A 16,393-nucleotide genomic window follows, 5' to 3' on the forward strand; every position below is an offset into this window, starting at 1 on the left:
CTAAACATTTGAATGGTAGTGTACATATAAAAAAAATATATCAGCAATAAACCACTCAAACTTACTTTTTAATAGCACAATAAGATACAAACAAAACCAAATTCATCATAGTGCATCAACACCTGGAACTATAAACATTTGAAGTGTTTAAGTGCTGAAAACTGTCTAAAGAGCTTTTGGTCACATTTTATCTGCACTCGACAGAAAAACAAACCTCTGACAGCAGTAAAACTGACAGATGAAGTATGTACGTGTATAAATGTGTATATCAGTCGGCTCCCTCTGTGATGACTGAAGACACAGCGTTGACATAATAGGGTCCCTCGTTCAGGTAGGTCTTCAGCTTTAAGTAATTGTGTCCTCCAAATATCTCCCGAGCGCTGGAGGAGCTCAGCACCGCCCCCACCACCTCAAACTTACAATCCTTTGCTTCTTTTCCAGTCCCCACTGAGCGATCCATCAACCACTCCACAAATCCAGGAGTGTCCATCATCAGCTGCTGAGCCCACGGCTGACAGCCAATGGCCTGGACACAGACAAGCAGAGAAAACAACTTACACATGCATTCAAAGAGATCAACACACACACACACACACACACACAAAAGGTTGCTCAACTTGATAAACATGTCACAATACAACATTAAGAGTTTTTTCCTGTTATAAAACATGGATTTGTGTGCATTAAGGTGCATTAACTAAAGGTATCAAAAGACACCAAATGTGTCATTGTTGTCACTAGTGAATCAGCCAATTGTGAAGCAGCTTGTGAGAAGCTGCGGAGAAGAAGCTTGCTCTTGAATTGCTCTTGTGATACTTTAATGACGTACGTCACTATTTTAAGTCGTACAAAATTTCTAACTGGCATGCACTGCATTGATCAGTGTGCACAGCACCACATCAAGTTGAACACACCTAAACACACACACACACACTCTCTCTCTCTCTCTTACAGTGAAGATTCGTAGCGCGCAGCAGTAGAGCTCTGGGAAGGGCTGTGTGCTTATGTTACGGATCATCAGCATGGGCTGAGAGCTCAGACAGTTGAACCACGACTCGGTCAACAGTAACAGGTCATCCGTCTGCTGCTCCACCTACACAAACCACATCTCGTTTCATCTCACAGCAAAAAAACCTCCATCTGAACACAAATCTTGTGAGAAAACACACTGAAACACACTCACAGGCAACGTGAGCAGATGAGCCAGAGCCTCCAAACATCTGACCCTGAGCTCAGTGGCTCCGTCAGCGACCACTTTACTGATTCTCTTCAGCACGGATGTGAACTTCTCACCTGTAACAGACAGCTGAGTGAGAAAGAGTTCAAAAATGAAGTCAAGCATCCCTGTAACTAGTAGGGATTCAGTTTGGTTAGATTCTGATTCACAGGCAATTCATTTGATTCAATACTGATTCTGATGAAGTTTGATTCAATTGTGATTCATCTGGGAATATTTTAGTTTTAATGTCCCTTTTGCTTACATACAAAAGTAATTCACTCTTAGACAGTGCTGTAAATTATACAGAGTAAATCATCACAACTGCTCTGTGGATAGCAGCTAAAGTAAACTTATTATAAAATTATTCAATTATATACAATTATTAAATTCGATAAAAATGACAAATTATTTCTAAATTATAAATTGAAAACTTCAGTTATAAACACATATGAAAGAGTATAGAAGACTGTGTCTGTCAAGAGTCTTTCTGAATGATGCATTACAAGTATTCATTTGTCTATGAATCAGACTACACTTGTTGTGCTGTACTGTATGTTACTGAATGCCATAACTTTACTGAACGAACAGGTTTTATTAAAAGCAGATCTGAAACATAAACATCTCTCTTTTTGAACAGTCTGTTGTGCAAACACACAGCTACCTGTTTTCTGCAGAACTTGTTTACCCTCCACAGTATTGCCGAGCACTCCGAGTGTATCCAGGGCAACAGGAGTCAGTGTGGGGTCAAGGTTCATCGCCATGGAGAAGACCACCTCAAGGAACACTGGGTACTTCTCACAGACCTGCTGAGGACTGTCCATGATCGCAAGACTGCCAAAGAACTTCACCAGTCCTTTAATAATAATAATAATAACATAGAAGAAAAAGAATATTTACATTTACAGCAATGTAACCATTTGACATTTCCAATAATATAAGGATTTAAAAAGGTTAAAGATTTAAAAATAAATAAATAAATAATATTATTTACATTAAAATTTTTAGCAATTTTAATATAAACAATTTATATTCAAATATTTAAAATCAACAATGTCCATGATATTTTAAATGACTGCTGAATAAGAACAATTTATATTAAACAATTTCCATGGCTTTTTAATATTTCCAGACCTGGAAATCAAATGAAACTTCCTGATATTTCCAGGTTTTTCATGACTGTGCAAACTCTACTGTGTCTGGATCAGAGAATCACACTCACCTGGCAGGTACAGGCTTGAGAAGGGGTCGGATTCTGCAGCGATTATCATGTTGGAGATTTTATCCATGATGCCTTGCTGCGCCAGATACTGACGGCCATGTTGACTCTGAGCCAGATTGGTCACCATCTCTATAGCAGTTGCTCTGGGAAGAGAAGAAAGTAAGTTGATCTCTGCCAGCATACATGCGTTTTATATTGTATTATCATATTATGATAGTGTGTGTGAGATCATTACCTGACCAACACATCGTCTCCGGTCAGTTCCTCCAGCATCTGTGAGATTAAACCGCTGTTGGCGCAGTAACCAAGAGACACTGGAGACACTCTGGACACCTCCACTATCAACTGCACACACAGAATGGACATGATTAAGATTGAATCTCTCATAAAGTTCATTCCTTCCATCCGCAAATGATCACAAACCTCATAAACTCTGTATCTGATGATGTCACTGGTGAGCATCACGTCCTTCAGCTTGTTCAGCAAATCAGAGTGAAACAGAACATCAAGCCCCGCCTTCGTGTTGCTAAGTTTACTGAGGGCAGCTATCGCCTGACCAAAAACACAACAAACCAAATTAAAGGCAGTTCATACAGGAAAAACAGTGATGTAGCAGTGCAGTGTGGGTCTCGTACCTCTTTGGCCACAGCGATGCGCTCGACGCTGATGCACTGAATCACATCACGCAGGATCTGTGCACTGTTCTGCATCTGGGTCACTCCATCAGTGTGACCAGCCACACGGCCCATCTGTGAACATAAATACACAACAGATGGATCGATGACATGAAAGATCAACTCTAACTTGGAATAAACCTGTATAGAGTGCAACATTCAGGTTCCAGAAGTAAAAATCCCATTTATTTTCCCTGTAGGGGAAATCATTTTGAACAATAGATTATAAACAGCATTTCTGTTATTTCAACATATTTTTAAATAACTGCGTTTAACAGTGGAATTTCTGGTGAGAAACTACATTACCCATGATTCTGTAAAGAAACCACCAACAATAGTGTGCAACAGGTCAGGTTTTGGAAGTAAAAAACCCATTCATTTTCTTCATAGGGGAACTGATTTTGAATAATCACTTATAACGCTTTTAAAGACAGACCTGATATTATGAGCTCTGAGGTTGTTAATCGATGGTATATGCTTTTGTCAAACCCATCAAGCCTGCATTATTTCAATTTATTTTAGAATTAATCGTGTTTAACTGTTGAATTCCTCATGAAAAACTACCTTACCAATGATTCTGCAGAGAAATCTCCACCAATTATTAGAGAATTTATTTATATAGCACCTTAACATTACAAATAGAAACCAAAGAGCAGCAGGACAAAACATAAAAACAGCCATAAAATAATATGCTACAAATACAGAGAATACAGATATGACTTTAAATGATCTTTACTTCCTCACAGCTTTACTTCCTCCAGACATTTGAGGAGTATGGCATTGGGGTCCTTACTACTTGGGTTTCAGGGGCAAATAAACTTGAGTATCATCCACATACAAATGGTAAGAAATACCGTACTTCTTAAAAATCATTCCCAAAAGAAACATGTACAATGAAAACAGGATTGGTCCCAAAACGGACCCTTGAGGAACCCCACAGGTAATAGGTGCTGAAGCTGAGAAATAATTACCGATCTTCACTGAAAAGTATCTATCTTCCAAATAAGAGGCAAACCATTTTAAGACCTTCCCCTGAATGCCAACAAACTGCTTTAAACGAGACAGAAGGATCTGGCGATTGATGGTGTCAAAGGCTGCTGACAGACCCAGTAAGATTATCAGCATCCGTAATCAGAAGAAGATCATTAACAACCCTTAAAAGGGCTGATTCTGTCCTATGACCACCCCTAAACCCAGACTGAAGTTTGATCTCATTAAAGCCGTTAAGTCTTGTAAATTTGTCCATTTTTCAGATACTTTTTTGCTTCAGATCAAAGTTTGCAATGTTGTGATTCTCCTCGTAGCTGGTTGGTTTGGTTCATGGCTTTTTAAAAATCCTTTTGGGAAAAATACACTTCTGGATCCAAAGCTACTGAAAAGCACTGACCTGTGTGAGCGCAAGCAATTTGACCGAGTCGTTCGGATGGTTCAGTCCGCTCTGGAGCGCCGTCTTGTAGTTCTGAGACAGCTGGACGGGTTCTAAAGCCTGCAGAACACGACTCAGGATTTCCACACACACCTCGATCTGCTCTCTGCACCCAAAACAGTCCAAAGTCTATTTTCAACTTAATTTTTAAAAGAATATTCCTAAACTTAATTAATGCATAATGCACAACAGATTTCATTTTTGTGTGCAAGTGCACAGCCCTCCTAACACATTAATCTCTTATTTTAAAAGAGCAAGGTTTCTTAGAACTCCTTTAACTTTTGTGGCATTTAAAATCTTATTCTGATGCCATAAAACTGTCTAAATTACTGCCAATATATATTTTAATAATTTTAAATAATTTTAATTTTACAAACATAAATAAATATATAAGCAGCATGTATCCTGCTTGGATGTATTATGTTTGTGTTTAACAATGATAATGCCTGGTTTGTTATTGGTAATCTAATAGGTATAACAAAAAGTGTATATATATATATATATTATATATATATATATATATATATATATATATTATATAATATATATATATATATATATTCTCAACATCATACGGAGCTTCAAATAGGTCTTAAATGCATAAAATGACATTATTATGTGAAGACTGAGGAATAAGTCGATCAAGTGTCAGCGTGCAGTCTGTAGTATGTATTGTCTCTTGACTCAGCAGAATCAACACTCACTTGTCATTTGTGTTTAAAAGGCCAAAAATGATCTCCAGCCGGGCTCCAGACACCGCCTGCCTCAAACCGCTCACGGGCGTCGCTAAAACTGCCGTCCGGAGGCTCTTGAGCTCCTCGATCGGATCCTCTGATTCACAGATTTCATTCAGCAGACTCTCTATAGGCGCCGCCATCATGCGCAAATGTTTGCGTCACGTGACCGAGGGGCGGCCGCGGAAAACGTTCTCGTGAGCTCATTTGCATAACTGTTGACGCAGAACTGTCAAACTGATCAACGATAAATAAATCCTGACAAAAAATTTATTAAAAAAAAAACAATTAAACTAAAATATATAGTTATTAAAAAAAAAACAATTAAATACAAATTAATTATTATTATTATTATTATTATTATTATTATTATTATTATTATTATTATTCAGTATTAATTCTTACCTGAATGATCATTGAGATTCTAAATATTTATTTATTTCACATGCTATAGTAGTAACTCTGGTATTATGTGATATTTTGACGGAAACTACGGAGTGACGACATTGTAAACACGTAATTTGACGCGTAAATCAAAGCCATGTAAATCAGCTTGGAGCTTATTTTAGTAAAACACATCTTTCGTTTTATTTATGAATCAATTTTTAAAGTTTTAAGAAGTACGTCGCATATTTAAGGAGTCACGCGCCAGTTTCCAGGTGAGCGTTCAGGTAATGTATAAACGTATTTTATTATTGTACAAAATGCGTTCGTACATCTACGCAGTTTTAATGAGTTTGCTTTATTTGCGTCTGTGATTGTGGTGTATATGAGAGACTTGTTTTCAATGTAAACACCAGCACTAAATAAGGATTTGATGGCGAGGAGAGATTCTGTACTTCCATCAACCGGCCACTAGATGACGCCATTGGGACTTGTTGTCTCATCTTCATTAATTGATTATTATTTGCGGCTATTAATTAACATTTGTGTTAAGCAAGTATCCCTTACTGTGATGGGATCATGTTGATATATACCATGGTAATTATTGATTTCCATATGTATATGCCTTATTATTGTCATTGGCAATGTCAAAAAATATATACTCCAACAAAAAAGCATCATAGTAGTATAATCTGTTACCATCACAATAATACAACAGTTCACACAGTGTCTAGTGAAGGCTCCAGCCAAAGTTTGCCTATAGTCGATTAAGCCAGTTCTGTATTAGCAGATCTCAGAACATCATCATACCTGTATTGTATGTGAATACGAGTGTGTGTGTGTGTGTGTGTGTGTGTTCTTCCTTAGCAGGCTGTATTTGTGTGGTGTTTGTATCTGTATGTCTCTTCACATCAGTGTTTGTGGAGTGTGTGTGGTGTGTGCTGGCATATTGCCGTAACTGCTTATGTCACTTATGTCTATCTATCTGTCTGTCTGTGTATTTGTATATATAATGCATGATAGACTAACATTTTTTAATGTTTCTGATCTGAACAAAGTCCCTTAGGCTCTCCAAGGCTGCTTTTATTTGATCAAAAATGATTATATTAAATATTATTACTATTAAAAAATATCTGCTTTCTATTCTAATATATTTTTAAAAATGTAATTGATTCCTGTGATGCAAAACTGAATTTTCAGCATCATTACTCCAGTCTTCAGTGTCACATGATCTTCAGAAATAATTTTAAAATGTGGATTTGCTGCTAATGAAACATTTCTGATTATTATCAATGTTAAAAAGAGTTGTTCTGCGTATTATTTTTGTGGAATCTCTGATGAATAAAAAGTTTAAAGGAACAGCATTTATTTGAAACATCTTTTGTAACTTTTTAAAAGTCTTCACTCTTATTTTTGATCAAATTAATGCATCCTTGATGAATATAAGTATTGATTTCTACTTTTAATCAGTAGTATATAGCATCTTTGTGCATCTGCATGTGACCTCCTGACTGTGGCTTTAATTATGGGTGGGATACTCCTGCACACACACGGGTCAAACCACCTCAAATGTGTATGTGGAAGAGGCTGAATTCAATGGCCTTATTGATGAACATCACTCTCAGACTCTACAAAGAGTCTGAATGTCCAAGATCAAAGTTTGTTTGAGATTTGGTCTTTTTCTGTTCTCAGGCATTCTTGCAGAACACCCTCATTTTTTTCTTTAAACGTTCTTGTGTTAAAATTTAAGCCAGTTTCACTGTGTGTGTGTGTGTGATTAGAATAATGAAATGTAAAATAGGAAAATTTCACTATCAGAGACAAAGTCACAGCATTTTGTTTTTAAATAGAGGGGATAAAGTACACATACACACCCATATAAACACACACAGAGAGTTCTGCCTAAATAGACCTTCACTTCTGAGTGTGTGTGTGTTTCAGAGCAGGTCATCAATGGCCTCCCTGTTCCTCTGAGGTAAAATGAGATCCTGCACACACACACACACACACACACACACACACACACACACACACACACACACACACACACACACACACACACACACACACACACACACACACACAGATACAGATACACACCAGTTTAACCTCAATCCAAGAGCAAAAATAAAATGGCAAAGACCCACCTTCTTTTCTGAAAGACATTACAGTCAGTGCCTTCACACACATACACTCACTCATGGTAATAGAACTAAAATAGTTAGCGTTGTTCACGTCTCATTTCTTTTGGATTACAGCTGTAGCGTGATTTTAATGTACGCTCATACTGTCATTACCTTAATGACACGATTAGTGTATTCTGTGATTCGTTTGAACAGACTCCAGATTGTTTTTTGGATAGTATAGGTCTTAAAAAACATGCACAAGTTTTCTAAAGTTCAAAATAATAAACAAACCAAATAATTATAGTACTATTTTATGAGAATACCTATTGCTCAGCACTTTCTCTTTCATAGCTCAAGAGACTTGATGGCGTTTTCAGTTATATTTCAATAAAGTTATTCAGCAAGGATGCATTAAATTGATCAAAAGTGACGGTAAAGACATTTATAATGTAACAAAAGATTTCTAGTTCAATTAAATGCTTTTCTTTTGAACTTTCATTCATCAAATAATTCCTGAAAAATATGAAGAACCCCAACTGTTTCAACATTCATAATGATTTTTGAGCAGCAAATCAGCATCTTAGAATGATTTCTGAAGATCATGTGACACTGAAGACTGGAGTAATGATGCTGAAAATTCAGCTTTACATCACAGGAATTTATTAGATTTTAAAATTGATTGTAAAAATATTTCAGAATGTTACTGTTTTACTGTATTTTTGATCAAATAAATGTAGCTTCGGGGAGCACGAGAGACTTCTTTCAAAAACATTTTATAAATCTTATCGACCTTAAACTTTTGAATGGTAGTGTAAACAGATACAAAAGAGACTATTGTTGACATAAATTATTGAGCTATAAAATTGTGGATTTGTTGAGAAATGTTTGAGTTTATAGACTTGGGTATCTTGGCAAGCCTGAATTTAAGAGACAGTTACAGTTGAGAACGGTTTATATTTCTGAAAAGCAGCAGACTTTAAGCCCTATTTGTGATCCATTTGATCTCATTCTTATCAGGGAGAAACAATTAAAGAGATTTCATTTGTTACGTGTCTTACGCATAGGATGTCCTGATGTGTTAAAACATCTTTAAAGCCTTTACACCGGTTTCTCCTCTTCCCTTTCCTCTCTGTGGACTCATAGTTGGTTGTTGTGAACCTCTAAAAGCGTGTGTGTGTGTATTTGTCTGTCTCTTTTGGGTGGACTGGTTTCTTGCTCTGGGTAGGGTGGTTATTTTGGGATCAGACTGAGACGCACTGTCACTGCTGCAAATCTGTATTTACCATTCTCTGATTGGCCTGTTTTATTTGCGTTTCTCTCACTGGTCAGTTTTATTTGTCAATGTTTGAACGGCTGTGTTTTTGAGTTGTTTTGGCATGTTGTGTTAGCTTGATTTGTGTTTCCTGCCATACAGAGAAGAGAAAAAGCATCTGTTTATTTGGTTTAAAAGGCAATTATTCTTCCATCCTAAATGAGTTTAGTTTTATGAATGTTTGTTTGTGAATTCAGATTATTCAAACACTCGCTGTGTATGTTTTGGAGTGAGCAGATCAAACAAAAGACACGAAATGAGGAAAAATGAGAATATATATATATATAGTAGATCAATACGAGCTGCTATATATTTTCACTACAAAAAGAACAAGTAATTGATGCTTTTAAGTGCTTTTATGAACACTATAGAGTGACTCAAATGAATCTGTGAATCAGTTTTTTTTAACCAATTCTTTAAAATTAACCAGTTCATTAAAATGAATAAGACTTTCATTTGAGATAGAGTCACTGACTCACTAAAATGAATCACATATTCTATTTGCGAAAAGAAATTGTGATGAATGGATAGATACAGAGACAGACAGATTTTTCTTTTTCTGCTGTTTTGTTTCTGGTAAAAATCAGTCCGTCTGTTATTGTGACAGTATTAGACATCATGCAAACACACACAGAGACAATCACACGTGTGTTTCTGAAACATAGACATACTGATGTCATTGTGTGAATATGGACAGTATTGAGGTCAGAAACCTCATGTGGATGGTTTGTTTGGTTCATTTAGTAAATTTGTCCTCAGAGCAGATGTTTGTACAAATAAACACAATTTATGCAAAAATAAAAGTATGCATAGCACTTCACATTTTAAAAATATTTCACATTCATCAGTAATCTCCATTTGAGTCTTCAAACACACACACACACACACATGCACGCACACGGTGTTATGTAAGTGAGCACAGTGGCACTTTTCTATGCGAAACGCTGCAGTTTCTCGTTGGTATCCACACACACATATACACATATATGAAGTAAACGAGTGTTAAGAATAAGAAACACGCTCGGTTTTTCATGTGCATTGGATCACAGAGAGGAAAGACTATAGATCCATATGAAAAGATTCATTCAATGAGTTCACTGAAAAGAGCAATTCTACATGCAATGCCACCTTAGAAATCGGCTTTGTTTAAGGCCTGTAATTCCTTAAAATGCATCCTACCACAGTACTTTGATTTATACAGTAGTGCAGTTTGATTAACATATTTGTATACCATGCTATCTTTACAGATGTTGTAGTAACAGTTCTATTTAGAACCATATCGTCCTGAAGAACCGTTTTAGAATAAAATGGTTCTTAGAGTTAAGGATTCTTTATTGCCGCATTTATGGTTTTATAACTGTAACTGTAAAAAAAATCTTTTCAAAGCACCTCATTATTGATTTTCTGGACCTCAACCATCCAACTACACGCTCTCAAACAGTTCTTAATAATAGTTTTTCTACCAATCATCCACCAAATACCATGACTTTTTTCTTTCTTTCCCTCAATATTAACACCAATAAGAATAAGAATCTACATACCTGTAGCACATTCGAGTCATGATTCTTTATGGAACCTTATAAAAAGGTTCTTTTTAGAACCCTAAAGGTTCTGCTGTTGCTCCAAGCTGAGGAACCCTAATCTGGTAGTGTTTAGACTGTATTATAAGGCACTTCAGTGAATACCACAGTATTATCATGGTGCTTTGTGGAGTACAAATGTAAATCACTTAATTGGTACCGTAAGTTACTTCAAAGAATACTCTGGTAATACCATGGTACTTTGATATAGACTATGCCATAATTCTGAACGATTACCATGGCACCTTGTCCAAAAACATGGAGATATCATGGCATTTAATTGGTACTGTAGAGTGTAGAAGAAAAATACTATGGTATTACTATCAAGGTTTTGTCCAAAAACAAGGTATTACCATAGTACCACATCCAAAAAGCTATGGTAATGCCATGGTATTTCTTTTGTAAGGGTGCTGCTCTCTCTCTCTCTCTCTCTCTCTCTCTCTGTGGCTGTAGTCTGTCATTAGGGTTTTAAAGGGAAGCGTGTGGTTGTCTCCGTAGCGATGGTCATCTGGAGGCGGGAGTGAGCGGTCAGTAATATAGCAGGAGTACAGAGGAGACATGCGTATATATAAACATAATTACTACATGCGCATCCAGCAAAATATACATCTCACAGCCTACAATTACGCCTCCCTCCCTCCTCCTCTCCAGCTCTGCTCCTCCGTTTCTCTTTCAGAGCAGCTGCCAGCACGTAACAGGGGGGATATTTTCAAGGTTTGATTTAATTTATGAAAGCTGATCCAGTATTTGTGGATTTGTGGGAAGACTAGTTCATTTTGCGGAGTTTATTTTTCCTAGTAACACCTGACACGGTTCGGCCCAAAGACCACAGATAAAAATACAGTAATGCGTAAACACAAAGTACCATCCTGTTACCATGGCTTTTTGGATTTCATCCATGAATATATATATATTTTTAACATGTACCATAGTAAAGCTGTCCCTCCCCATTTTCAGTGTTGCTACTGGTGACTAAAACTAAAAAATGAGTTTTAGTTAAGTGAAATATTTCTTAAATAAAATAATATAATATAGTTATTATTATAATATTAATAATATGGACTTTGGCAAATTTTTGGCAACTAACTGAAATAAAATAAGTTGAATTACTAAGATTATTAAAACTGAAATAAAAATAAAATTTATACAGAAAAAAAAAGAATCGCATAACAAATTACTGAAACTTAAACTAAAGTTTAAATAAAAACTGAAAATATCAAAAGAAACTATACTACGGTGGTAAAGTATATGAATAATGCACAAACAACATGTTTTACATACATCACATAGTTATAATATCATAGTGATAATATCATATATATTTTTATTTTTCATACTAATACTATGGTATTAATACTAAGTAGACCTACTTTGGAAATACTGTGTTTTTTTTTTTTTTGCATGTACCATGATAACCATGTTTTCATTCTTTCTTTCTTTCTTTCTCTCTCTTTATTTTTTTAAAAACCTAATAATGTAATACCATGTTGTTGTTGTTTTTGTATATGTTCCGTGGAGTTTTTGGGGGGACATTTATTTATTTATTTTTTTTTATTGCTTTGCCATGCATTTCTGGATGTGTGCCATTTAATATGTTTGTCACATTTTACCATTGTCAGATTATTTTTTTAAATATCTTGGAGTGCCAAGTAATTACCATAAATTAACACTAAAAACACACAAAAACAATATATATAAAAAAACAATATAATAACCACAAAACATATAATACAACATCACCATCACAATGCCAAAACCAAATTACTTAACAAAAGAAAATAGAGTGTTTAGATGGGTTTGACAAGGCTAAAAACTGTGTTTTCTTATTATTGTTTGATGACCATATTTCTACACAGTACTGAACCCATTCACCTTCATATAAAACACTCGCAGACTGCAGTGACACATTTTGGCCAGAGGGGGCAGCATCAGCCACTCTCCCCATTCACACTGTGTTTGTATTTGATTATTTGTGCTTGCAATGTGAGAGCAAGGTGTGTAGGTGTGTTAGAGCGACTGATTACAGCTGTCATCATGAGGCTGAATGAATCCTCACAGACATAACACATCCCCTATTTTTTTTGTGCCAGAAGATTTCAGAGATTGTGGATCTGTGGGCAAAATGTAGCGAACCACAGAGACATCATTCACCTGAGAGAGAGAGAGAGAGAGAGAGAGAGAGACTGAAGGGTGAAGTATGAGAGGAGAAAAAGCTGGATACATGCAGGTATGAAGAGATGATGGTATGACAGAATATGGATTAATATAACTGATCTGTATAGGGTTTGGGAATGCAGAGTTTCTGCAAAGCAAGCATTTCATGTTTAGCAGTTATCATATTACTGGCACTTGGCAGTGAAGGATGAAAAATGGCGAATCTGGTGCACAGATTTAGTCAAAATGCACTGAGAGTTTGTGTGCAGTTATGTGATTGTCTGTTGTTTCGTACGACATCAAAGATGTCTGTAACCAATTAACATTATGCTGCAGTTACAGAAGTCATTTTGAACTCACAAGAAAAAGTGCATTTTACACACGCCTCAGTATTATTCAATTACAGAGTTCATGTACTGTAGGTGTCAATCACAACTCATAACCAAACCATATTCATTCAAAACCATACAACCACAAAACAGATTCTGTCATGTTAGTGTAATTTTAAGGAAACAGATTCACGTGAATCTGTTTGCATTTGGCCTAATTGTAATTAAATAAGAAAGAAATAGTTCACCCAAAAATGAAAATTGTGCCACTTCTTTACTCAGATTTTTACTTATATATTATTTATTTGCAAATTGTTTTTTAATATTTATATTATTTGTTCATTGTTTATTTATTATTATTATTATATATATATATATTTATATATATATATATATTTTTTTTTTTTTTTTTTTTACAATTTATTATATGTTCTATTATTAATTAGGCTAATTGATTTATTATTTACCAGTGTTTTGTATTTATTATTTGCTATTACTTAGTAAGCCTGAGGAAGGTCGACTGACTGAAACATTGCTTTAAATAAATTTTGTGCTGATGCAAGTTTAACCAAAAATGGAAATTGTATCATTATTTACTCAGACTGTTACTTATTTATTAATTTTTTTATTTATTATTATTTATTATTTACTATTATTTAGTAAGCCTGAGGAATGCTGATTGATTGAAACATTGCTTCAAAAAATTTTTTTGTTAATGCAAATTTAAATAGTGTGCAGGATCTTTTTTGGTATTTATTATTTACTGAATACTTTTACTTATTATTTACATTTTTGACTTATTTTATTTTACTTATTTGTTATTTATTTACATTTTATGAACAATGGATTATGTGACACACCAGGTTTAATCGCAATGTAGTAATGACAATTTCTTTATTCTTCTTTATTTTTGGGGTGAATTATTATTTTAAGCACTATTTCAGCATGCATGTGTGTGTGTGTGAGAAAGTAGAATTTGTTCAGCATGTATTGCTAAAGGTCAGACTCCATCATTATCTTTTATGTGACGAGTATGTGTGTGTGTGTGTATGCCTCATTCACATTCCACTGTGTGAATGACAATCACTCTTTTTTTTATGACAGACAACCAAAGGAGGAGTGCAGGCTCTTACATGTATAAGGTCAGCTTTCTCTCTGTCTTACCCCCCACCCAGCTCATTCCTGTCTCACTCTCTGCCCAGCTCAGTCTGTACTAAAGAGATTTCTGAGGCACAGCTAATGGTTTGCTGTTGCTTTTTACAGACTACAGCAGCCACAATCACACAGAAATAACAGCACATCCTAAAGAACATGCAGAATGACATGAAACAGAGAGAGAGAGACAGAGAGAGAGAGAGAGAGAGAGAGAGAGAGAGAGCGAGTGAGCAGAAGAAAGAGAGAGATAAGAGATGTAGAGGAAATAAGGAGTGGTATAAGAAGTGAGCATGAGCCTGTCAAAAGCTAGCTTTTAAAGGGGTCATATGATGCTGCTAAAAATAACATTATTTTGTGTATTTAGTGTAATGAAATGTGTTTATGTGGTTTAAGGTTAAAAAAACACATTATTTTCCAGATACTGTACATTATTGTTTCTCCTCTATGCCCCGCCTTCTGAAACGCATCGATTTTTACAAGGCTCATCGCTCTGAAAAGTGAGGTTTGCTCTGATTGGCCAGCTATCCAGTGTGTTGTGATTGGTTGAATACCTCAAGCATGTGATGGAAATGTTACGCCCCTTAACATACTGTGATGCCGTGTGTCCCGGCACGACAAGACAAAAACATAAAACCCATTATAAACGAGGCATTTGTTGCATCCAGTGGGGACATAATTGCTGATTATAATGACTTATACTTTATTTTTATGCGTTGCATTGTGTATTGTGCCGCATAAACATAAAACCACGTCTGTATTTGTGATTGGAGAAACGACAAACAACAAGCTCTACTCTACACTGCTCAAAACTCGCGTTTGAATCATCAGTGGCAAATTCTTTAAATATGAAAACATACTTACAGGCTGTGAGTCAGAAGCGCCTGACTGTCCTTGCAAAGTTGGATTGCCCCACTTTATAGAAACAGACACCGGCATTGTAGGCTACTTTCACTGGTTCAGGAAACAGTCCTCCGTAAAATGCGCTGCACACATCTGAATATTTGGGTTGAACTGTTCTGGAACAGTGTTTAAAAACAGCTTAACCACTGATTTCTAGTCATGTCCTCTTTTGGAAGACCAAACAAAGTATTTTCGCTTTCACAACGAAACACAGCGTCTCCACGACATGGCGGCGGTGGCAACAGCGAGAATAAAAGCTACACCTTCTTTCTTTGCATGAACATTTGGGCGGCATTATGCAAATCTTTCCACATCATGACGTAGACATGTGGGGGCCTGATAGAACGAGCCATTTTAGGAGGGTGTGGAAATTGTCAGCTTATTTATTATTTATTTATTATATTTTATTTCATCCAAACATCACTATTATGTTGTTAAACCTTGAAATTAGTAACTTTTTGTGCTACAAAAACATGAATGTTGCTTTGTTTATCATTCAAAATATCCCAGTAAACCCTTTACAATTTAATCATATTATATTATAAAAGATTATATTCAGAACAATGCTTTATTATGTAATTTGCATAATTCCATTCATTTTTTTGTATGTTTTTTTTAATAATTAATCACACTAAATTTACATAAATTGACAGCTTATTTTATTTAATTTTTCATTTTATCCAATCCAAACATCACTATTATGCATGTTCTTAAACCTGGTGTGTAAATCCTAACTGTTTGTGATACAAGAACTCATACATGAATGTTGGCTTGTTTACAACTTCTTTACAGCACCCCAGTGATCAGCCACAAAACCCTGGCACTGAGTTCTGCACAGTAAAGTACCAATCACATTCTTCTTCATGAAATGTAAATCTAGTTTTATTTAGTTTTTATTTGAAGCTTTTCCTAAATGAAGGTTATATTTAGTGACCTTCTGGGGACATTTTCAGCCAAAATGTCTACAAAGTATAACTTGCCCACACATAAACACAAGCTATGATAATTACACAGGCTAAGCATCTCTGTCTGAAACACCTTTTTTCATAATCCAAATATGGGCCGTGACAGCTGTTCCACACACACACACACACACACACACACACACACACACACACACACACACACACAAAATCACACACACACACACACACACACACACACACACACACACATGAATA

General features: G+C 35.6%; 1 protein-coding gene across 1 annotated transcript; it reads right to left on the reverse strand.

Annotated features, from left to right (window-relative positions):
* Nucleotides 1–47: 47 nt before the first annotated feature.
* LOC109067997 (26S proteasome non-ATPase regulatory subunit 5-like) lies at nucleotides 48–5,438 on the reverse strand. The gene is made up of 10 exons (XM_042778607.1): nucleotides 5,243–5,438; nucleotides 4,500–4,644; nucleotides 3,074–3,187; nucleotides 2,862–2,990; nucleotides 2,674–2,783; nucleotides 2,439–2,581; nucleotides 1,881–2,072; nucleotides 1,184–1,293; nucleotides 953–1,093; nucleotides 48–526 (listed from the first exon to the last, which is right to left on the reverse strand). Exons 1-10 carry the CDS (start codon nucleotides 5,416–5,418, stop codon nucleotides 269–271), a joined length of 1,518 nt encoding a protein of 505 aa, XP_042634541.1. The 5' UTR covers nucleotides 5,419–5,438; the 3' UTR covers nucleotides 48–268.
* Nucleotides 5,439–16,393: the final 10,955 nt, after the last annotated feature.

Source organism: Cyprinus carpio, chromosome A21 (assembly GCF_018340385.1).
Source record: "Cyprinus carpio isolate SPL01 chromosome A21, ASM1834038v1, whole genome shotgun sequence".
Taxonomy (NCBI): Eukaryota; Metazoa; Chordata; class Actinopteri; order Cypriniformes; family Cyprinidae; genus Cyprinus; species Cyprinus carpio.

Excerpts from the sequence above, each read along its gene's own strand:
- LOC109067997 (XM_042778607.1), bottom strand. The coding sequence starts at position 5,418 with ATGATGGCGGCGCCTATAGAGAGTCTGCTGAATGAAATCTGTGAATCA. Across the intron at positions 2,991-3,073 it reads GCATCGCTGTGGCCAAAGAG|GCGATAGCTGCCCTCAGTAA; the intron begins GTACGAGACCCA and ends GTTTTTGGTCAG. Across the intron at positions 1,094-1,183 it reads CTCATCTGCTCACGTTGCCT|GTGGAGCAGCAGACGGATGA; the intron begins GTGAGTGTGTTT and ends TGGTTTGTGTAG.